The sequence below is a fragment of the Dama dama genome, chromosome 4 (assembly GCF_033118175.1).
Source record: "Dama dama isolate Ldn47 chromosome 4, ASM3311817v1, whole genome shotgun sequence".
NCBI classification, from domain to species: domain Eukaryota; kingdom Metazoa; phylum Chordata; class Mammalia; order Artiodactyla; family Cervidae; genus Dama; species Dama dama.
Window position 1 is genome coordinate 65881571 of NC_083684.1, and position 23826 is coordinate 65905396.

The following is a 23826-nucleotide window of genomic DNA, read 5'->3' on the forward strand; positions in this document are numbered from 1 at the left end:
CACAGAGTAACAGTAAATACGTACTTACTGGGGCTCCAGAACAGGCACCTTTGTGGTATATGCAGGTTCCCAGTCCATCCAGCCCCTGGACTGCTTCCTTCTTCGAAGCAGAATAGAAGGCATGCAGATTTTTCTTGGGGATTGGGCAGTTTTTCTCCCGGCCTCTCTCACCTTGCCTTCTATATTAATGCTGACTTTGAAAACAAGATTTTGTGAAGCAGGATTTCTGTTCCAAAAGGAAGAGCTAAGACAGGAAAGGAAGAGGTCGGAGGGGCAAGTAGGTGTTGATCACTTCAAGATTCAGATGGAAGTCTAGTTCTCACTGACCAGCTCTGGGTGTGATAATAGGGAGTTGAACTTCTTCAGGCCTCGTCCCTTGTACTAAACCATATATTTAGAGAGGAGACTTCGCTTCTTACCAGAACATTCCACTGATGTAAGGGCTTTATATAGAAAGGCTTTCACTTTTGGGTTCCTTGAGTTTAAAGGATGACTTTTTATGAGCCACTCTTTGGTTTTTTCCCTTAGTGTAGAAAACATAAGTGTACAGATAATTCCTAAAACAGTAGAAGTGAGTTCATTTTGAAGACTGTGAAAAGATTGAATGTCATGCACTACTCATTATATCAGTTTATTCCAATATGTTCATGTTCATACCAGGATGAAAAGAAAACCAAACCTCTATGTAAAAGGTAAGCACATTTTTAAGACAAAAATGTTGTATTTCTTCAGTGCAGACTTATTATAAATACCTTATAGAACCGAGTCTTAACCTGTTTTTTTTTTTTTTCCTCTTCCCTGAAAGAGTTATGCAGTTGTTGAAGCTTCTAACCAAGGAAGAACTTGAAGGACTGGGAGATTTGGTCCCCTTGTCTCCAGGCTGTGAGTATAAGTTCCCTCCCTCCATTCCCTTAGGTATTGTTAAATGTAGCAAAGGGATTTTTAGCTTTCATAACCCAAATGAAGAAATTGGGTTATTTTTTTGTTTGTTTGCTTGTGGATTTGTGTAATCATTGATGGCTAAGTTTGGCTGATTGTGATATAAAGAATGGCTTCTCTTTTCTGTATTTATTCATACACCAGAAATAGTGTTTATTGTTATATAAAGACTATAAAAGTTTTCATAAGCCTTTATATTTTGAACTATTTATTTAAACACTGTTGGAAAATGTGGCATAAATCTTGTGTCATTATTTAATAAACTGTAGTAATATATACTAACAAAACAAAATGTTTTTTAATAAAATGTTTCTCACAACTGTCACATTTCTAATGTTTCTCTTTAGTATGAATTCTCCGATGGATTCTAAGTTCGTCATTTCAAGTAAAGCACCGGCCATATACATATTTATATGGTTTCTCTCCTGTCTGAACTGCCTGATGATGTTATGGATGACTGTGCCTAAATGGTTTGTCACAATTCTTATATTTCTAAGGTTCTCTCCAGTATGAATTCTGATGAACTGCAAAGTTTGCATTCACACTGAAAGCCCTGCCACATATACCTCATTTATCTGGTTTCTCTCCCGTATGAACTCTCTGATGAATACCAAGGTTAACAGTACAAACGCCTTGCCACATACACCATATATATATGGTTTCTCTCCAGTATGAATTCTCCGATGAAGAACAAGTTTTGCAGTCTGATTAAAGTCCTTGCCGCCACACATCACATTTTTAAGATTTCTCTCCAGTATGAACTCTCTGATGAACAGCAAGATGTCCAGTACGAGTAAACGCCTTGCCACACACATCACATTTATATGGCTTCTCTCCAGTATGAATTCTCCGATGAACTGCAAGGCTTGAACTTATACTAAAGCCTTTGCCACATACATCGCATTTATATGGTTTCTCTCCAGTATGAACTCTCTGATGAACAGCAAGATGTCCAGTATGAGTAAACGCCTTGCCACACACATCACATTTATATGGCTTCTCTCCAGTATGAATTCTCCGATGAACTGCAAGGCTTGAACTTATACTAAAGCCTTTGCCACACACATCACATTTATATGGCTTCTCTCCGGTATGAATTCTCCGATGAACTGCAAGGCTTGAAGTTATACTAAAGCCTTTGCCACATACATCACATTTATATGGTTTCTCTCCAGTATGAACTCTCCGATGAACTGCAAGGCTTGAACTTGAACGAAAGGACTTGCCACATACATGACACTTATATGGCTTCTCTCCAGTATGAATTCTCCGATGAATTGCAAGCCTTGAATTTTCACTAAAGCCTTTGCCACATACATCACATTTATACGGTTTCTCTCCAGTATGAATTCTCTGATGAACTGCAAGATGTGTAGACCGATTAAAGGCCTTGCCACATACATCACATTTATATGGTTTCTCTCCAGTATGAACTCTCTGATGAACAGCAAGATGTCCAGTATGAGCATACGCCTTGCCACACACATCACATTTATATGGTGTCTCTCCAGTATGAATTCTCTGATGAATTGCAAGCCTTGAAGTTTCACTAAAGCCTTTGCCACATGCATCACATTTATATGGTTTCTCTCGAGTATGAATTCTCCGATGAACTGCAAGATGTGGAGACTGATTAAAAGCCTTGCCACATACATCACATTTATATGGTTTCTCTCCAGTATGAATTCTCCAATGAACTACAAGGTTTGAATTTGAAGTAAAGGACTTGCCACATACATGACATTTATATGGCTTCTCTCCAGTATGAACTCTCCGATGAACTGCAAGGCTTGAAGTTTCACTAAAGCCTTTGCCACATACATCACATTTATATGGTTTCTCTCCAGTATGAACTCTCTGATGAACAGCAAGATCTCCTGTATGAGTAAATGCCTTGCCACACACATCACATTTATATGGTTTCTCTCCAGTATGAACTCTCCGATGAACTGCAAGGCTTGAATTTGAACTAAAGGACTTGCCACATACATGACATTTATATGGCTTCTCTCCAGTATGAACTCTCTGATGAACAGCAAGATGTCCAGTACGAGTAAACACCTTGCCACACACATCACATTTATATGGTGTCTCTCCAGTATGAATTCTCCGATGAACTGCAAGGCTTGCAGTTTGACTAAAGGCTCTGCCACATATATCACATTTATATGGTTTCTCTCCCATATGGAATCTCCAATGAACTGCAAGCTTCGCAGCTTCATTAAAGGCTTTGCCACATACATCACATTTATATTGTTTCTCTCCAGTATGTACTCGCAAATGAACAGCAAGGTGTGAATTTACTCTAAATGTCCTGCCACACACATCACATTTATACGGTTTCACTCCAGTATGAAGTCTCTGATGAACAGTAAGGCTTCCAGTATGACAAAACGCCTTGTCACATACATTGCATTTGTATGGCTTCTCTCCAGAATGAATTCTCTGATGAACTGCAAGGCTTGCAGTTTGACTAAAGTCCTTTCCCGAAACATCACATTTATATGGCTTCACTCCGGTATGAATTCTCTGATGATTTTCAAGGTGTGTACTTTCTTGAAAGCAGTGATCACACACACCACATTTATATGGTTTCTCTCCAGTATGAATTTTCTGATGAACTGCAAGTGTTGAAGTTTCACTAAAGCCTTTGCCACATACATAGCATTTATATGCTTTCTCTCCAGTATGAACTCTCTGATGAACAGCAAGATGTCCAGTACGAGTAAACGCCTTGCCACACACATCACATTTATATGGCTTCTCTCCAGTATGAATTCTCTGATGAACTGCAAGGCTTGAACTTATACTAAATCCTTTACCACATACATCGCATTTATATGGTTTCTCTCCAGTATGAACTCTCTGATGAACAGCAAGATGTCCAGTACGAGTAAACGCCTTGCCACACACATCACATTTATATGGCTTCTCTCCAGTATGAATTCTCCGATGAACTGCAAGGCTTGAACTTATACTAAAGCCTTTGCCACACACATCACATTTATATGGCTTCTCTCCGGTATGAATTCTCCGATGAACTGCAAGGCTTGAAGTTATACTAAAGCCTTTGCCACATACATCACATTTATATGGTTTCTCTCCAGTATGAACTCTCCGATGAACTGCAAGGCTTGAACTTGAACGAAAGGACTTGCCCCATACATGACACTTATATGGCTTCTCTCCAGTATGAATTCTCCGATGAATTGCAAGCCTTGAATTTTCACTAAAGCCTTTGCCACATACATCACATTTATACGGTTTCTCTCCAGTATGAATTCTCTGATGAACTGCAAGATGTGTAGACCGATTAAAGGCCTTGCCACATACATCACATTTATATGGTTTCTCTCCAGTATGAACTCTCTGATGAACTGCAAGGCTTGAAGTTTCACTAAAGCCTTTGCCACATACATCACATTTATATGGTTTCTCTCCAGTATGAACTCTCTGATGAACAGCAAGATGTCCAGTATGAGCATACGCCTTGCCACACACATCACATTTATATGGTGTCTCTCCAGTATGAATTCTCCGATGAATTGCAAGCCTTGAAGTTTCACTAAAGCCTTTGCCACATGCATCACATTTATATGGTTTCTCTCGAGTATGAATTCTCCGATGAACTGCAAGATGTGGAGACTGATTAAAAGCCTTGCCACATACATCACATTTATATGGTTTCTCTCCAGTATGAATTCTCCAATGAACTACAAGGTTTGAATTTGAAGTAAAGGACTTGCCACATACATGACATTTATATGGCTTCTCTCCAGTATGAACTCTCCGATGAACTGCAAGGCTTGAAGTTTCACTAAAGCCTTTGCCACATACATCACATTTATATGGTTTCTCTCCAGTATGAACTCTCTGATGAACAGCAAGATGTCCAGTACGAGTAAACACCTTGCCACACACATCACATTTATATGGTGTCTCTCCAGTATGAATTCTCCGATGAACTGCAAGGCTTGCAGTTTGACTAAAGGCTCTGCCACATATATCACATTTATATGGTTTCTCTCCCATATGGAATCTCCAATGAACTGCAAGCTTTGCAGCTTCATTAAAGGCCTTGCCACATACATCATATTTATATTGTTTCTCTCCAGTATGTACTCGCAAATGAACAGCAAGGTGTGAATTTACTCTAAAAGTCCTGCCACACACATCACATTTATACGGTTTCACTCCAGTATGAAGTCTCTGATGAACAGTAAGGCTTCCAGTATGACAAAACGCCTTGTCACATACATTGCATTTGTATGGCTTCTCTCCAGAATGAATTCTCTGATGAACTGCAAGGCTTGCAGTTTGACTAAAGTCCTTTCCCGAAACATCACATTTATATGGCTTCACTCCGGTATGAATTCTCTGATGATTTTCAAGGTGTGTACTTTCTTGAAAGCAGTGATCACACACACCACATTTATATGGTTTCTCTCCAGTATGAATTTTCTGATGAACTGCAAGTGTTGAAGTTTCACTAAAGCCTTTGCCACATACATAGCATTTATATGCTTTCTCTCCAGTATGAACTCTCTGATGAACAGCAAGATGTCCAGTACGAGTAAACGCCTTGCCACACACATCACATTTATATGGCTTCTCTCCAGTATGAATTCTCTGATGAACTGCAAGGCTTGAACTTATACTAAATCCTTTACCACATACATCGCATTTATATGGTTTCTCTCCAGTATGAACTCTCTGATGAACAGCAAGATGTCCAGTACGAGTAAACGCCTTGCCACACACATCACATTTATATGGCTTCTCTCCAGTATGAATTCTCCAATGAACTGCAAGGCTTGAACTTATACTAAAGCCTTTGCCACATACATCACATTTATATGGTTTCTCTCCAGTATGAACTCTCCGATGAACTGCAAGGCTTGAACTTGAACGAAAGGACTTGCCACATACATAACACTTATATGGCTTCTCTCCAGTATGAATTCTCCGATGAATTGCAAGCCTTGAATTTTCACTAAAGCCTTTGCCACACACATCACATTTATACGGTTTCTCTCCAGTATGAATTCTCTGATGAACTGCAAGATGTGTAGACCGATTAAAGGCCTTGCCACATACATCACATTTATATGGTTTCTCTCCAGTATGAACTCTCTGATGAACTGCAAGGCTTGAAGTTTCACTAAAGCCTTTGCCACATACATCACATTTATATGGTTTCTCTCCAGTATGAACTCTCTGATGAACAGCAAGATGTCCAGTATGAGCATACGCCTTGCCACACACATCACATTTATATGGTTTCTCCCGAGTATGAATTCTCCGATGAATTGCAAGCCTTGAAGTTTCACTAAAGCCTTTGCCACATACATCACATTTATATGGTTTTTCTCGAGTATGAATTCTCCGATGAACTGCAAGATGTGGAGACTGATTAAAAGCCTTGCCACATACATCACATTTATATGGTTTCTCTCCAGTATGAATTCTCCAATGAACTACAAGGTTTGAATTTGAAGTAAAGGACTTGCCACATACATGACATTTATATGGCTTCTCTCCAGTATGAACTCTCCGATGAACTGCAAGGCTTGAAGTTTCACTAAAGCCTTTGCCACATACATCACATTTATATGGTTTCTCTCCAGTATGAACTCTCTGATGAACAACAAGATCTCCTGTATGAGTAAATGCCTTGTCACATACATCACATTTATGGGGTTTCTCTCCAGTATGAATTCTCCGATGAACTGCAAGGCTTGATTTTGAAGTAAAGGACTTGCCACATACATGACATTTATATGGCTTCTCTCCAGTATGAACTCTCTGATGAACTGCATGGCTTGAAGTTTCACTAAAGCCTTTGCCACATACATCACATTTATATGGTTTCTCTCCAGTATGAATTCTCCGATGAACTGCAAAATGTGTAGACTGATTAAAGGCCTTGCCACATACATCACATTTATATGGTTTCTCTCCAGTATGAATTCTCCAATGAACTACAAGGCTTGAATTTGAACTAAAGGACTTGCCACATACATGACATTTACATGGCTTCTCTCCAGTATGAACTCTCCGATGAACTGCAAGGCTTGAAGTTTCACTAAAGCCTTTGCCACATACATCACATTTATATGGTTTCTCTCCAGTATGAACTCTCTGATGAACAGCAAGATGTCCAGTATGAGCAAACGCCTTGCCACACACATCACATTTATATGGTTTCTCTCTAGTATGAATTCTCCAATGAACTGCAAGTTTTGTAGTTTGATTAAAAGCCTTGCCACGCATGTCGCATTTATATGGTTTTCCTCCTATATGGATTCTTTGATGTCCAGTGAGTTCTGAGTCCTGAAGAAAGGTTATGTCACACTCATTACATTTGTAAGGTCTTTTCTTTTGTGTTTCATGGTCTGGTAACAGTTCTAAAGGATGCATAAGAGCATCCTCATGTTTATGAGAAAAGCCTTTGCAGATATTACGAGTTCTCTGAGGTGGTAAACCTGTGGCCCTGACATTTGTCACAACTTGACTACATTCAGAAATTATCCCTTCAGATTGTACCACCTGCAATTTATTCTGAAAGCTTGATCCGTGCCTCTCAAAAGGTCTCTTTCCTACATCACTTCTACTAGGATGATGTCTTCCATCAGTGAGGTTTTTGTTATGGGATGTAGACATTCCTTTGTCATTTCTTTCATCATCTGTCCACAGACAATCAAAGTCATGTACATTTTCCTGGATGTCCCTCAGGTGAAAATCTTTGATTTCAAGGTTTTCAGCTCTTCCAAACATCACTCTTTGAAAAATCTCCCCTTTACCACTGTTTACTTTTGCCTGTAATTTCTTGATCTTATCTATATGAGACATATCTACAAGACATAAAGAACCACAGGTATTCTATTAGTAACAATTCATACATAAATTATTTCTTGTCAAACACATGACATTATACCATGAGTCATATTTGTCCTGAAAATAATTATGAATCTTCACAATGCTGATCTTAAAACTATAGAACACTAAAGGAATAGAACTCTTTAAAAAGGAGTGATCATATGCAATTCAAATTAATTTCAGGGTAGTGTAGTTTCAAACACAATCAGAAAACATTCATTTTATGCAAACTCATGTCAGTTCACAAAGAAAACATATTTTCCCACCATGACCTCAAAGCTCATCCTACTTTGTCCTAAACACATTGCTCTCTCATAATTGAGGAGAAAATAATGTTATATTGTACACACTTTATGCATCCTTATACATGTTTAAATGGTGAAGAATATACAGGACTAGAGAGGTGACTCAGTGGTAAAGAAACTGCCTGCTAATGCAGAAGACGCGGCACAGGGGGCTACAATCCCTGGGTCGGAAAGATCCCCTGGAGCAGGAAATCACAACCCACTGCACTATTCTTGCCTGAAAAAACTTCCTTGGAAAGGAAAGCTTGGTGGGCTACAGTCCATGAGATCACAAGGAGTCAGATTGGACTGAGCAACTGAGCAAACAAGCATCAAAGAGGCAATACACTGGAATGGTAAACAATGCCAAAGAAGCATTCTAATGAATAATGTAAAAACAAAAAAGGCAGTTAGAAACTGTTCAACAAATACTGCATTGAGAAAATAAAAAATTCTGTAAACTATATATATAATTGTTGTTGTTGGACCATGTGGCTTATGAGATCTTGGTTCCCTGACCATGGATTAACTCCAGGCTTCCTGCAGTGAAACTACTGAATCCTATCCACTGGACTGTCAGAGAATTCCCTAAAATAATTTTAAAAATTAAAAAATAAACACTTTTCTAAATACCTCTTAGAAATCTATCAGTAGATAGATATATAAGCATTTTATGACATTAACAAGTGGTTAATGTCAGTTATATTGTGTAATACAAAAAGACCATCATTTTTAAAAAACAAAAAATATGAGAAACATTCTCTACTTATGCAATAATCATTCAATACATCAACTCCATATCTACACAGTAACTTAAACTCACCCAGTTCATTGGCTCCAACATACATGTAAAGGAACAATCTTTGGGGCTTTCCTTCTGGCTCAGAGGTAAAGAATCCAGCTGCTAGTGCAGGGCACACAGGTTTGATCCCTGATCCGGGAAATTCCCACATGCCTGAGAACAATTAAGCCTGCAGGCCACAGGTGATGATTCTGTGCTCTAGAGCTGGGGAGTCACAACTACTGAGCAAACACACAGAGACCATGCATTGCAACAAGAGAATCCACTAGAATGAGAAGTACAGGCACTGTAACTAGAGGGTAGCCCTTGCTCGCTGCAAGTAGAGAAAAGTCCCCGAAGCAACAAAGACCCAGTGAAAATAAAAACAAATAAATTTTAATAAATTTTTAAACATACTGTTATGAAGATAAAGGAATGTAATTTGAAAACTTACTTATCTTTTAAGCAAAAGTAACCTTTGAGGCAAACTCCCTGGTGGTCCAGTAGTTAGGACTATGTGCTTCCACTGTAGGGGGCACAAAATCTCTCCATGAATCAGCAACTAAGAACCAGAGTACCATGTGGCACAGCAAAAAAAAAAAAAAGTAATTTCTGATATTTTCTATAAAACACACAACAGTCTATGCCACCTAACAGCACGAATTACCACAGGAGGGGAACAAGGGGAAGTAAATCCCTTTGAAACACCTCATCACATGCTACCCAAATTCAAGCAACAAAATTGACAGGAGTCAAATGACAGATTGTTGCAGAAAATATAAAGACCTTGCCTTTTGGGACCTCTTTTCTTGGAGTCCACTTTCCATGAAACCTCTCTCTTTTCTTTAAAAAAAAACAAAACACTTTGTTCATTTAGAAACAGCCACCTGTAAGTCAGAAGTACTTTCCATTTTCCTTAATAAAATGTAATTTTGAGGTAGGAGTTGGATGGGGTGCAGGTTGGACATCTACAATCAGCTACCCTCCTCTTTGCATGCCCTGAGATAAGAGATAGGTGGGCTCAGGTTGAGGAATTTACAGCCAACAAAACAGGATAAACAGCCAGTTTGTCTCTTAATTCAGGGGAATAATCATGGCAAGGACAAAGAAAGGAAAAACCCTGTCTGATAAGAAATACAGTACACAAATGCAGAAAGGCTCCTTGGAGGTAAAAGTCAGAGGATCATTCCAGGAAAAATGAGTTTTGCTCCTCTGAGAAGCCTTTACTTCAAGATCCAGGGTGTACCTGTGTAGGGAAGGGGAGGGTCCTGAGACAAATTAACCAGGGTGGACAAAGCAAGGTGATCGGCCCACATTTCTCATCCCTTTCTTACTAAAAACACACATCTTACTTTCCTTAAGCAACCATGAGCAGTCCATTATATTAGCATTTTGTAGACTGGTGAACATAAATACCAGTGATAATGTCTAAGAATATCTGCTTTCTTATAGAGAACATCTCAGGGTGGCACCAAACGTATTCATTAAAAGTCCAAAATCTCTTCAGTTTGTCTGTAAGAGGAAATGAGTTTTCAGTAATCTGTGTTTCAGAATCTTACTTTATTTGGAAATGACCTATATATTCAATGAACTTTCATCACTTAGTTTAGCAGAACCCTAAAAATTCAGGTTATTCAAATCTGGAGAGACTATTTCAGACAGATATTTCTAAAGTATAATCTTTCCTAACAGAGTTTATCTAAAAGCTCCAATCGCATTTGCATTCTTTCCTTAAAAGTTTCTTCACTGCAGTTACTTTAACTGTTCACTAACTTACTTAATGTAAACCTAGGCACAATAAAACTATTAGACAATGTTGAAGACTCAAGACATGTCTTAATTAGATTAGCAAACAAACATTAATACTAGATATTTAATATTGAATATTTCTCAGTTCACATGAACCTGAAATTCACTTAAGTTAAATTCTCTTGAAATGGTTTGATTTGTCCTTTTTTTTTTTTCTTACAAACAATTGAATTAGAGCTCATTTACAAATTAACCTCAGCAATATTATCCAAAAATAAAGACACACACTGAGACAAACATACTTGCAGATCAACAGACATGAGAGCTCTCGTACTTTCCTGCTTGAGATTTAAAATGTCTCTTTCACCCTTTTCTTCCCAGCACCCGCACCATGGTTTAAAATTCTAATTTGCCCAAGACTGAAATCTCTGGGAAAATAGGTTACATGTCTCAAGGACATGGCAAAGGTTGCATGCTATGCAGGGTCGCTTAATGCCTGTCCAACTCCCTGCAACCCCATGGACTCTAGCCCACCAGGCTCCTCTGTCCATGGTGGGACTCTCCAGGCAAGAATACTGGAGTGGGTTGCCATTCACTCCTCCAGGGGATCTTCCCTACCAAGGGTCAAATCCACGTCTCCTATGTCTCTCCCTAGGGCTGGCAGGTTCTTTACCACTAGAGTCATCTGGGAAGCCCTGGCAAAGGTTAACTTTAAGCTTTTTGGGGGGCAGGCCTTTTTAACAAGCTTGCTGTTTTTAATTCCACATGTAAAAAGAAACGGTTTTGCACTTTCGAAGGAAAAAAAAAATTCATCTTAACCAGTTCTCTCCAGAGTCTAAACAATATCATTGCCATCCTGTATCAAACAAGTTATCTTTCCTTTCTGTAGTCATACCTTTATGGCTAAAATACAAATCGCATAGTGGTGAAATTGACTGTGATAACAGGGCCAGAAAGACTGATAAAAATCTTGGAATGTCCCTCCAGGAAGATGGGGTCTTGGATCAGAAGACTCTAAAGGGGCAAACAAATTTGCTAGAGTGGGGAAACCTGGGCTCCCCTTCCTACTGAGAGACAGGGGCCATCAGAAGGGGACCAGCTGATGGAGAGAGAGAAGGAGGGGTTGGCAGGGGTCAAAGGCCACAACAGGACAGAGAATGGAGAGAGAAAGGGCAGGGGGGGACACTATTGGAGCTGTGGGCCGGCTAAAGAGAGTCAACTTAAAAAGTAAAGATTTGATCAGCCAAAATATAATGTGACATTGTAATATGGATAATCATTCTCACAAATCACGTATTTCTTCTTCCAGTTGGAACTTCTCTTTAGACAGTTTTTAGTTAACCTTTATTTACGTCACGGTAGGCAGAGAGCAGGATCCAGGAGTCAACTTGGATGGTGCTAAGCCTGGGGCTTGGTTGGCAAGGGCCCCTGCAAAGGCTGAACAATCTCAAGATTTGTCCCCTATCTTATCTATGCTGCTGCAAGCCTTGCACTCACAGAAGACAGTCAGGACATTCACACTCAGGGCAGTTTCCAGGCAGGTTAGAAGCAAGGTCAGAGGAATGCACTGCTTTATTTTGAAGCCTAAACAAGACTATTTAATTTCCCTAACACCCAGGTGGCTCCATGGTAAGAATCTGCTTAGTAATGCGGGAGGCACGGGTTCGATTCTTGTTCTGGGAAGATCTCACATGTCACGGAGAATAAGTTGATGAACTACAGATAGTGAGCTTGTATGGCAAAACTACTCACGCCCATGTGCCCAGGGCCTGTGCTTCACAACTAAAGAAACCACCACAAAGAGAAACTGTTTTCCCCCCAACTACAGAGTAGCCCTCACTCATCTCCAGCAGACAGAAGTCCGCACAGCACAAAAGACCCAGGACAGGCCAAAAACAAAGACCTCGCCTTCATCTCTGTGGGCGCTACAGCTCCACTGGAGGGTGCTGTACATTTCGCAGGTCGAAGAACAGAGCCGTCAGTTAGGGAGAAGAAAAGCCTCCTGTGAGATTCACAAACATTAAACATCTGTTTTCTCACAGAACTCTCCCCCTTGGAGAGTTTCCCAAACCCCATGGATGGTGCGGCTTCCTCTCTGTCCTTGTGACAGTTGACCTGTGATCACACTGTTGATACTTTCCCACTCATCTGGATTTCTGCTATTAGCACCTCACTCTCCACAATCCAGGGGTCTTCCTCCTTGTGCCACAAGAGTGGAGATAACGTTCAGATCAGAAACAGAAATTCCTACTCACAAGTAATGCCACATACTGTGGCTTCTTCCAGAAAACAACCTCTCTTTTCCTTAATAAATGTATCTGTTATTCTTAATACATTGGTGTATTCATTTCTTCTGGCTCAGGGGAGTGTTCGCTGCTGCTTGGTCGTCTCTCCAAGTTCAGCAAGTAGGGGCTAGGCTGCAGTTGCAGTGCTTGTGCTCCTTACTTGCTGTGGCAAGAGCAAATTCTGTCACTCTAAGAAATGACTCAAAAAAAAAAAAGAAATCGCTCAGATCAAACAGTTAAGAAATGAGGCAACAGCACGTGAGCTCAGGTGGTTGGGAGTGACAACTGAACCTGAAGAATCAACTAGTTAACTACCAGAGAAGGAAAGAGCATCCACAGAGCATGCCCTGACAGTATCTGAAACAAGTTCAAGGAAGCTGAAATACAACAGAACAGCATAAATGTCATCAGACAGGGTCACACCCTCTCCCATCGCAACCCACACAATGTCGATTATCTTGCTACAATTTACATCATTCATATGATGATGCAGAAAAAACTTACCGCCATGAAATACACTTAAGACAGAACTGAAACTGCTACAAAGCATACACCATTATTTATGAGATGATGTTTTTGTAATAAAACCATGGAGTTACATATCCATATCGAGACACACAGGTATAGCTGCTCTGTGACATGTGGGATCTTCCCAGAGCAAGGATCAAACCTGTGTCTCCTGCACTGGTAGGTGTAGAATCCAGCTCTTTTGTCAGCCAAGGAGTGAGGACATTATAAACCAACAGGAAAATACTTCACAAATAAATTTACTATCTGCCTCTTTTTGAATGCACAGGGAACAGTATAACATACAGCACAATATGCAGCAGGTATCTAGTTCCTATCTAAGAACTACTGAACCAAGAACACAGGGCTAGAAAACAGGCAACTGGATATTTCAAAGTTTGAAATCAGCTCTATAAATGCTCAAGTTCTGAAAAAACTCCTTGTGTATCACACATTGGCAGGTCACCAGAAGGAAAGACAAGTTTAAACTCCTGATGCCAATCACGAAGCTTTATATGTGCGAGTCCACAAGGTTTTGAGTTTAATCAAGAAAAACAGGGGATCTCAAAAGGTACAGAGGGAACATGCCAAGGTACCCCAGGGCAGATCCCCACTTAAGGGGAAGTGATCCTCACCTACAGACAGCAGGTTCCTGAGGGTCTCCACCATCACGTCCTTGTACAAGGTCCTCTGGGCAGGGTCCAGGCATTCCCACTCCTTGGGAGTGAAATCTATGAACAGATCCTTGAAGGTCAACTGTGCCTGAAATGAAAACACATTTCACCAACGGGCCCTGAGGAGGGTTCTTTGTTTCACACAAAATGAGAAGAGGTGAGAGGGGTAAAGCTCAATTCAGTTGAAGTAATATTCTGATAGATCCATTAAAAGCTGCTTGAAGCAAACTGTTGGTCTCTAATCTAATTTCCTCTTTTTTCTAAGATTGTAATATCCTGCAATCAACATGAATTTGTCATGTATGTGGACAATACATCAAAAATACACATATTAAAACCAACACTGGGTTGTGTATGCAGAAGTGTTACATTCAACACACAGAGTGACACAGTCTCACTATCTAGATGAGTTACAGCAAGACTGGTCTCTTCAGACGACAAAGTCCACAGTGACTTTAAAAAGAACACACACACTGTGATGATGACAACAGGTGTGTCAGCACGTCCTACTCACTAAGCGTTACTCTAAAGACGTCACACGGATGAACTTGTCATCAACATACAGCACGTTAGAGAAAGATCTGTGTCCAGCTTACTGGGGAGAAAACTGTATCACTCTAAGAAATCACACAGATCAAACATTAAGAAATGAGGCAACAGCACCTGAGCTCAGGTGATTGGGAAGACAACTGAACCTAAAGAATCAACCAGTTAACTACCAGAGAAGGAAAGAGCATTCAGAGTGTTCCCTGAGAATACTTTAAACAAGTTCAAGGAAGCTGAAATAAAACAGAACAGCATAAATGGGCATGATACAGGGTCACATCCTCTCCCATCGCAACCCACACAATGTCAAAAACTTACCACAACTTACATCATTCATGTGATGATTCAGAAAAAAATTAACGCCATGAAATACACTTAGGACACAACTGAAACTGCTACAAAGCATACACCATTATTTATAAGATGATGTTTTTGTAATAAAACCATGGACTTACATATCCATGCATTCATGCATGCATGTGTAAACACACAATTTCTTGAAACAAGAGGAGTTATCTTTATTTTTTTTCTTTCATTCTATCAAAATTCACTCAGTGTTAGCTTTGCAACTCAAACTTGAAATACAGCAGTGAACATGACGGAGCTTACAATCTGGCAGCCAGCCAGCCAATCCACACGTTTAACGCTACTATCGAAATAAATGCCTGACACAGGCCCAGTGCCAAGACAAGATTAAACAGAAAGTCTTCACCTACATTGAGAAATCACAGAAGGTCTGTGAGAGGAAGAAACACTTAGGATTGGCAAGATGGGAAATGGAAGAGTGTTGCAAGGACAAAGGACAGCCTGAGTGCCAGCTCTGAGGCAGGAAGATATTACTGAACAGAAAATCTGACTGGGACACAGGGAATGTAGATGGGGTGATGCCAGGTAGCGGCTTATTTATGCAAGATCTATGGATTGAGAACTTTAATCCAAAAGATACCGGAAGTGTCTGAAGAATCTGCAAGAGGAAAGTTAGATGCTTAGATTTATTTTCCAGAGCTCAATCTGCTGTGTGTGGAAGTTGTCTTTACCTGCTTACTCATGCCAGACTGCAACCCTGCTGATGGCAGCCCACCAACTCCTCTATCCATGGAATTATCCAGGCAAGAATACTGCAGTGGGTTCCCATTCTCTTCTTTCATGTTACTTCTTCATTCAGTAACTTTGTCAACATTCTATTTCTTTTTTAAAGCTTATTTATTTTGCTTATGTTGGGTCTTCGTTGCTCTGAGTGGGCTTTCTCAAGTTGCAGCTGAAGTGCCGGGGCTTCTCACTGCAGTGGCTTCTCTTGTTTTAGAGCACAGGCTCTAGAGTGTGGGCTTCTGCAGTTATGGCTCCCAGGCTCTAGAGCACAGGCTCAGTAGTTGTGGCCCATGGGCTTAGTTGCTCTGGACATCTTCCTGGACCTGGGATGGAACCCGTGCACCCTACATTGGCAGGCACATTCTTAGCCACTGTACCACCAGGGAAGTCCTCAACATTATCTTATTCTAGTTCAAAAAAACTTAAAAGTAATACAAGCAGAAAATAACATACAGAAGATTTCCTCCAATCTTCATAAAATACCTGTATTTAAAAATATCTGGGTCTCTCTACAGTAAGTGGTCAAGAATCCACTGGGCAATGCAAGAGATGTGGGTTGTTGCCTGGTCTGAGAGCCCACATGCTGAAGGCAACTAAGCCCATGAGTCTCAATTCCTGAGCCAGAGCTCTAGAGCACACTAGGTGAAACTACTGAAGCCGGCGCGCTCTAGAGCCTCGGCTGCAAGAGAAGAGAAGCCATTGCAATGAGAAGCGTGCGCACCGCAACCATGTGGCCACTACTCGCCAGAACCAGGGAAAAGACACTGAAGCAATGAAGATACAGTACAGGAAATAAATATATTTTAAAAAACAGAATGTGATTTTTATCCTTAATTTTAGGTATGTACTTATTAACAAAATCCAAAATTATTATTTTATTCCATTAAGAAAATACTGAATCAAGATTAGTAAAGTTGGAAAATTCCCTCATGGTCCAGTGGTTAAGATCCCTCACTTCCACTGAAGGGTTTCATGTTCGATCCCTATGCAGCAAACTAAGACCCTGAAAGCTGCATCATGTGGTCAAAAAAAAAAAAAAAGAAAAAAAATCAGTAAGCCTGATTTTACAGTTTAAATTAGATGGTGTAACAAAACACTCCCTATCCCTGACATCTCTTTCTGAACGCTCCATTCCCTTCCCAAACACTTAACTTTTCAAGGAGGTGCTCATTTAGTTTTAAATGTACTATAAAAAGTCAGAACTGATTTCCACTCATTGGCCTCTGTTGCAGATTTTACCCTGTACTGTACATGTTAATACCTGAGGTCCACATACAGGTTACCCTGGTTGACAGAGAGCAGACAGAGCATCCAGATGGGCCCTAAACAGTCCCTGCTGCCCAAAAGCAGTGAGGCCCATGGGTGAAAAGACCTGCCCAGGACAGTGTCCAGGGGAGCCTCCTCACAAGGGCCAGGTCACTGGGTCATGGGGAGACGGGATCTAAGTGGAGATACAGGCCCTGAGGGAAGGCGCCGGGTGAGTGTGCATGTACAGGAGTCAGACAGGACACTCCACAGTCAGACACGATTGGCGAGTCCAGGGAAGGGCATTTCAGGAAGGCAGTGTGAGAATGCACTGAGAATATGACCTTACCTGAGAAACAGCCATGCCTGACTCCTGTTCTTTCCTCTCCTGGGCTTCTTCGTCCATGAGTCTTCACAGTTCTATCATGAAAGTTGAAAACATGCTGTTTAAAGCTTAGAGTCAACACATCCCTTTCCTGAGCCCCAACCACACACCCAGGGAAGCCCTCACCAGGAGGAACACAGTCCTCTGTGCCCACTGTCTCAGGAGGGACTCAGGACAATCAACTCCCACACACAGTCCAACACGGGACTTTCCCACACTTTCCTTGGATCACACTCCGCTCCTGGTGAGGCCTCATGCACACAGCAGCAGGGGGCACCTCCACTCACCCCAAGATCCCCTTCAGGTCACACAGCAGGCGGGGTTCAGCCCCACTCAGAACACAGTACCCTCCCCGCCCCCAGGGACTGATCTCAATCTCAGAAGTGGAGGCTAAGAGTCCTGGTGCTCAATGCAGGATCCAGATCAGAATCATCTGAGGCTCTGTGCACATTCCTGGGGTGAGGCCCCACACGAGATCCTGAGGAGCGGGTCTGATGGGGGAGAACCGACAAACCAAAGGAGTATGTGTATAGATACCATACACCCTGTGACCATGTGACACATGTGAACACTGTGAAATATTTATCACAAACCACTAATGGACGCATCCATTACCAAATTCCCATGTTCTGTGTGTGGTGACAACACTGACGACCTACTCTCCTGACAAATTCCCAGCATGCAGTAACAGAACAGGATTAACTATGGTCAGCATGCTGCGCATACCTCCCCAGGACGCACTCATTTTACAACTCAAAGTCTGTAGCTTTTGACCAACATCTCCCTATCTTCCTGACCTTCCAGCGACCACCATCCTACCCTCTGGTGCTAGTGAGTTTCATTTTTTTTCCATTCGATATAATAGAAGGACATATAATATCAGTCTTTCCCTGTCTGTCTTAACTCACTTACCGTAATATTCTCTACATTCATCCAAGTTGTCCCAAGTGAGACAAATCTCCATAATTGTTTACAAGGTCGCCATTGATTGAACAAATCTTTATCCCAAGCTACAAGAAAATTAAATGCAAAGAAAGCAGAAAGCCAAAAGTAAAACCATCACAAAGAACATGGTGAAAGTTGCTTGAAAAGGCAACTTTTCAAAGAGTCAGTCAGTTCTTGCCCCATTTTTTCTCTCACATACCTCTACTCCTCACCAGGAATAGGGAAGGGGGTGACCCACACCTGAGAAAATCAAGTCACTGCCCCAGTCCCCACCTCAACAGGCTCTACACATGCATGCTCTTTTAATACAAATAATTACGAAATACACATGCCTCACAGACAGAAGCTTTGCAATTCTCATTCTTATCTGTACAATTTAAAGAAGCAAGATCTGCATTAGATTTTAAAGCCCAAAATCAATGTATGACGACTTAATAATTCTGAGCCAACTGCTTCAGCACTCTCTGGATCTAGTCCCCACCATCACCTGCACACTAGCTGTTTCCACTTCATTTGGTTGATCTGTTTCCCTACTTCTTTCTACATCTCCCTTTCTCTGCTCTCATCTCTGCTCTCCTGCTGTCCCTTCCTCCACTCTACTTCTTCCCTGCCTCCCATCCCGCCTCTCTCTGCCATCTGTTCGCCTGCAAGTTGCTTTCTCTCCAACCTCCCTGGTGAACCTCAATTTCCCTGCATTTCTGCCTTTCTTCCTCCATCTCTGCCCTCCCTTCCTCCCAACTCTCTGGCACTCCCAAGTGGCTATGCTTCCTTTCAGCTCGCTTTTTTTCTCAGCTCCTCCAATCACTAGGAGTCCCCTTTCTCTCGCAGCAGGATATTCTTGCTCTGGGCCCAACTCTTGTATCGCCTTCGCGGGCTGTCTCTGTGAACTGCCTCTCCACTGTCGCCCTCTTTGGGACCCCTGATTTACAGCCCCTCTCCCTTGAAGGCTACAGAAGGGGGCGGCAGAGGATGAGATGGTGAGATACCATCCCTGGACTAAGCGGACATGGATTTGAGAAAACTCTGGGAGATACAGGGCTCGCAAAGAGTCGGAATGAACAACCACACCTCCCTATCTTGCTCACCGTTTACTCTCCGGAGATCCTGCTTTTTTCTGAATTTCTCTCCTTGCCGCACCCGCTCCCTACAAGGCTCATTCTCTTCCATGAAGCTGTCTCTTCCAAGTTCCTCACAATCCTCTTCACTGCCATCACTTGTCCCACATGCTTTTCTCAATTTTCCATTTCTCTAGGAGTCGCTGTCTCTGCTTCTCCTGATCCAGCCTTCCGCCCACTACTCCTACAGGGTAGGAGACTGAATAAGAAAGGCCCTCCCGCAAGAGCCAAATTCCGGCGGCTGGTATGTGGGGCCGAAGAACCATGGGTGTGACGTGGCTGGCTCAGGTCACCTCCCGCCACCAGGGATCAGGGGAAAAGTCACTCTGAACGGCAGAAGGACCGGCCTGCGGAGACTTAAGGACAAAGGGTTGGGAGGGACTGGGGTCTAAGGAGCGGGGCGGGCTCTCCAGAACCCCAGGACCGGGGAGAGAACGCGGCGTCTGTGGGAGCGGGCCGGCCGGCGAGGCCTCCAGGGCCCGAGAAGGAGAGGCTGAAGAACGTGGAGCGAATAAACCACCTCGCCTAATAGAATTGTATGTGGTGCAGAAAAGGTAGAGGAATCAGTGAGGTCAGTAAACGGTTTTAAGTCGGAAAAAGGTGCGAAACGCAACGTTTCAGCGTTCCAAAAGCTGGAACCGGCTTCAGTGCGGACTTCAAAGCAAAAGACAGGCGCCCCTTCGCCGCTTACGGAGACGTCTGAATTTACTGGGGGTGGTGGGGCGGGAGCGGGGATTTAGAGTCAGTAGCGACCTTCAGACCCGGGGTACAAAGAAAAGGAGACTGCGAGAGGCAGGTGCGACTCCAAAAGACGGAAACTCACGCTAAGCTGGGAGTTCCACTCGCCGCTCTCGGCTTCCACGTGAGTCACGGTGCGCGCACGCGCAGCAAATAGATGAACGGCTGGAGGCGGGGCCAGGCCGTCAGAGGGTGGGTGGTGGAGAGAAGCGCGACCAGCATAGGGCCTTTGAAAGGTGAGGCGGAACCTCGCTGCGCGCCTGGCGGGTCGTCTAGGCGCGGCGAGAGGGGCGGGGCGGAGCGGAGCGACGTTCTGCGGCGGGGCGGGGCGACCCGGTGCGGCGCGGAGGGGCGGGGCGGGGCGGCGCGGCGGGGCGGGGCGGCGGCGCGGGGCGGGGCGGCGGGGCGGCGCGGCGCAGCGGGTGGAGGAAATACTTCAATACTGTCAGTTCAGTTCAGTTCAGTCGCTCAGTCGTGTCTGACTCTTTGCGACTCCATAAATCGCAGCACGCCAGGCCTCCCTGTCCATCACCAATTCCCGGAGTTTACTGGACTGCAGCCCGGAAATAAAAAAACAACTGCTCCTTGGAAGGAAAGTTATGATAGAACTACATGGAGTATTAAAAAGCAAAGAAATCACGTTGCCAACAAAGGCCCCTATAGACAAACTATGGGTTTTCCAGTAGTCAGCTAGTGATGCGATTTATTTTTTTATTTTTTTCTTTATTTGTTGGAGGCTAATTACTTCACAACATTTCAGTGGGTTTTGTCATACATTGACATGAATCAGCCATGGAGTTACATGTATTCCCCATCCGATCCCCCCCTCCCACCTCCCTCTCCACCCGATTCCTCTGGGTCTTCCCAGTGCACCAGGCCCGAGCACTTGTCTCATGCATCCCACCTGGGCTGGTGGTCTGTTTCACTATAGATAATATACATGCTGTTCTTTTGAAACATCCCACCCTCACCTTCTCCCACAGAGTTCAAAAGTCTGTTCTGTACTTCTGTGTCTCTTTTTCTGTTTTACATATAGGGTTATCATTACCATCTTTCTAAATTCCATATATATGTGTTAGTATGCTGTACTGTTCTTTATCTTTCTGGCTTACTTCACTCTGTATAATGGGCTCCAGTTTCGTCCATCTCATTAGAACTGATTCAAATGAATTCTTTTTAACGGCTGAGTAATATTCCATGGTGTATATGTACCACAGCTTCCTTATCCATTCGTCTGCTGATGGGCATCTAGGTTGCTTCCATGTCCTGGCTATTATAAACAGTGCTGCGATGAACATTGGGGTGCACGTGTCTCTTTCAGATCTGGTTTCCTCAGTGTATATGCCCAGAAGTGGGATTGCTGGGTCATATGGCAGTTCTATTTCCAGTTTTTTAAGAAATCTCCACACTGTTTTCCATAGTGGCTGTACTAGTTTGCATTCCCACCAACAGTGTAAGAGGGTTCCCTTTTCTCCACATCCTCTCCAGCATTTATTGCTTGTAGACTTTTGGATAGCAGCCATCCTGACTGGCATGTAATGGTACCTCATTGTTTTGATTTGCATTTCTCTTGTAATGAGTGATGTTGAGCATCTTTTCATGTGTTTGTTAGCCATCTGTATGTCTTCTTTGGAGAAATGTCTGTTTAGTTCTTTGGCCCATTTTTTGATTGGGTCATTTATTTTTCTGGAATTGAGCTTCAGGAGTTGCTTGCATATTTTTGAGATTAATCCTTTGTCTGTTTCTTCATTTGCTATTATTTTCTCCCAATCTGAGGGCTGTCTTTTCACCTTACTTATAGTTTCCTTTGTTGTGCAAAAGCTTTTAAGTTTCATTAGGTCCCATTTGTTTATTTTTGCTTTTATTTCCAATATTCTGGGAGGTGGGTCATAGAGGATCTTGCTGTGATTTATGTCGGAGAGTGTTTTGCCTATGTTCTCCTCTAGGAGATTTACAGTTTCTGGTCTGACATTTAGATCTTTAATCCATTTTGAGTTTATTTTTGTGTATGGTGTTAGAAAGTGTTCTAGTTTCATTCTTTTACAAGTGGTTGACCAGTTTTCCTAGCACCACTTGTTAAAGAGGTTGTCTTCTGGAGAGGGCAATGGCACCCCACTCCATTACTCTTGCCTGGAAAATCCCATGGACGGAGGAGCCTGGTAGGCTCAGTCCATGGGGTCGCTAAGAGTCAGACATGATTGAGCAATGTCACTTTCACTTTTCACGCATTGGAGAAGGAAATGGCAACCCATTCCATTCTTGCCTGGAGAATCCCAGGGATGGGGGAGCCTTGTGGGCTGCCGTCTATGGGGTCGCACGGAGTCAGACACGACTGAAGCGACTTAGCATCAGCAGCAGCAGATCGTTTGGTCAGATTTAGCCAATGTTGATGGGTGTATCATTTAGCTTCTTGATAGGTCACAATGGGCATAAATACCAAGGCTCAGGGTCTAGTGAAAGTCAGCTCTGCCATCTTGGACCTAGTTGGCTCTAACCAGTTTTCTGATGCTGTGTCATTCCTATCATTCCTAACATAATCCATTTATCTAACTGTAATCCAAGTTTAGAAAATCCTGATCATGGATAACCCTTTTTAGTAATTTTTCATACCTTTTTTATTTTCTTTTTTTTTTTTTCTTTTCTGAAAACACACTTTGTACTTTCCTTTAGCAACCAAGAACGTTTATATTAGCATTTTATAGATTGGTGAGCATAAATACCAGTGATAATTTCTAAAACCCTTGCTTTCTTAGAACATTTTAGGATGGCACCAAACATTATTCCTTTATAGTCCCAAATCTCTTTGTTTCTCTGTAAAAGGAAATTAGTGTTTAGTAGTAAATGTTTCAAAATCTTATTTTATTTGGAAATGATCTAACTATTCAATAGACTTCCAACACTTCGTTTAGCACAATCCTTAGAAATTCAAGTTATGTCCATCTGGAGAGACTATTTTAGGCAGATATTTCTAAAGATAATTATTCGTAAAGCGCTTATCTAAAAGCTCATATCTCATTTACTTTTTTTTTTTTAGAAGTTTCTTCACTCGAGGTAATGTCATTGGTGACAAACTTGTAACAGATATGATAATATTTAACTTATATTAAACCTAGGTACAATGAAAATGTTCTACTTAATATTAATTACTCTAAGACATGTCTATATTAGATAGGTCAACAAACAAGCATTAATATCAGGTATTTAATACTGAATGTTTACCAGTTCACATGAACCTGGAATTTATTGTTTAATTTAGAATTATCTGATTTGTAAGCGCTTACCTTTCTTTAAATTAGAAAAAAAAAAAAAAGAGGTTGTCTTTTTTCTATTGTACATCCTTGCCTCCTTTGTCAAACATAAGGTGTCCATAAGTTCGTGGATTTATCTCTGGGCTTTCTATTCTGTTCCATTGATCTATATTTCTGTCTTTGTGCCAGTACCATACTGTCTTGATGACTGTGGCTTTGTAGTAGAGTCTGAAGTCAGGCAGGTTGATTCCTCCAGTTCCATTCTTCTTTCTCAAGATTACTTTGGCTATTCGAGGTTTTTTGTATTTCCATACAAATTGTGAAATTATTTGTTCTAGTTCTGTGAAAAATACCGTTGGTAGCTTGATAGGGATTGCATTGAATCTATAGATTGCTTTGGGTAGAATAGCCATTTTG

The 23826-nt window shown here is 41.9% G+C and overlaps 1 protein-coding gene across 1 annotated transcript; it reads right to left on the reverse strand.

Moving 5' to 3' along the window:
- Window positions 1–1595: 1595 nt before the first annotated feature.
- LOC133054803 (zinc finger protein 208-like) lies at window positions 1596–18493 on the reverse strand. Its single transcript, XM_061140122.1, has 5 exons — window positions 18276–18493; window positions 17328–17398; window positions 14060–14186; window positions 7447–7793; window positions 1596–7368 (listed from the first exon to the last, which is right to left on the reverse strand). The coding sequence occupies exons 2-5, from the start codon at window positions 17382–17384 to the stop codon at window positions 1678–1680; spliced, it is 6222 nt and encodes a 2073-aa protein (XP_060996105.1). The 5' UTR covers window positions 17385–17398; window positions 18276–18493; the 3' UTR covers window positions 1596–1677.
- Between the last annotated feature and the right edge of the window lie 5333 nt (window positions 18494–23826).

Coding starts and splice junctions, on each gene's coding strand:
- LOC133054803 (XM_061140122.1), bottom strand. CDS start 17,384: ATGGACGAAGAAGCCCAGGAGAGGAAAGAACAGGAGTCAGGCATGGCT. Junction 14,187..17,327: donor CAGGCATGGCTGTTTCTCAG/GTAAGGTCATAT, acceptor TTTTCATTTCAG/GCACAGTTGACCTTCAAGGA. Junction 7,794..14,059: donor CAGGAACCTGCTGTCTGTAG/GTGAGGATCACT, acceptor TATGTCTTGTAG/ATATGTCTCATATAGATAAG.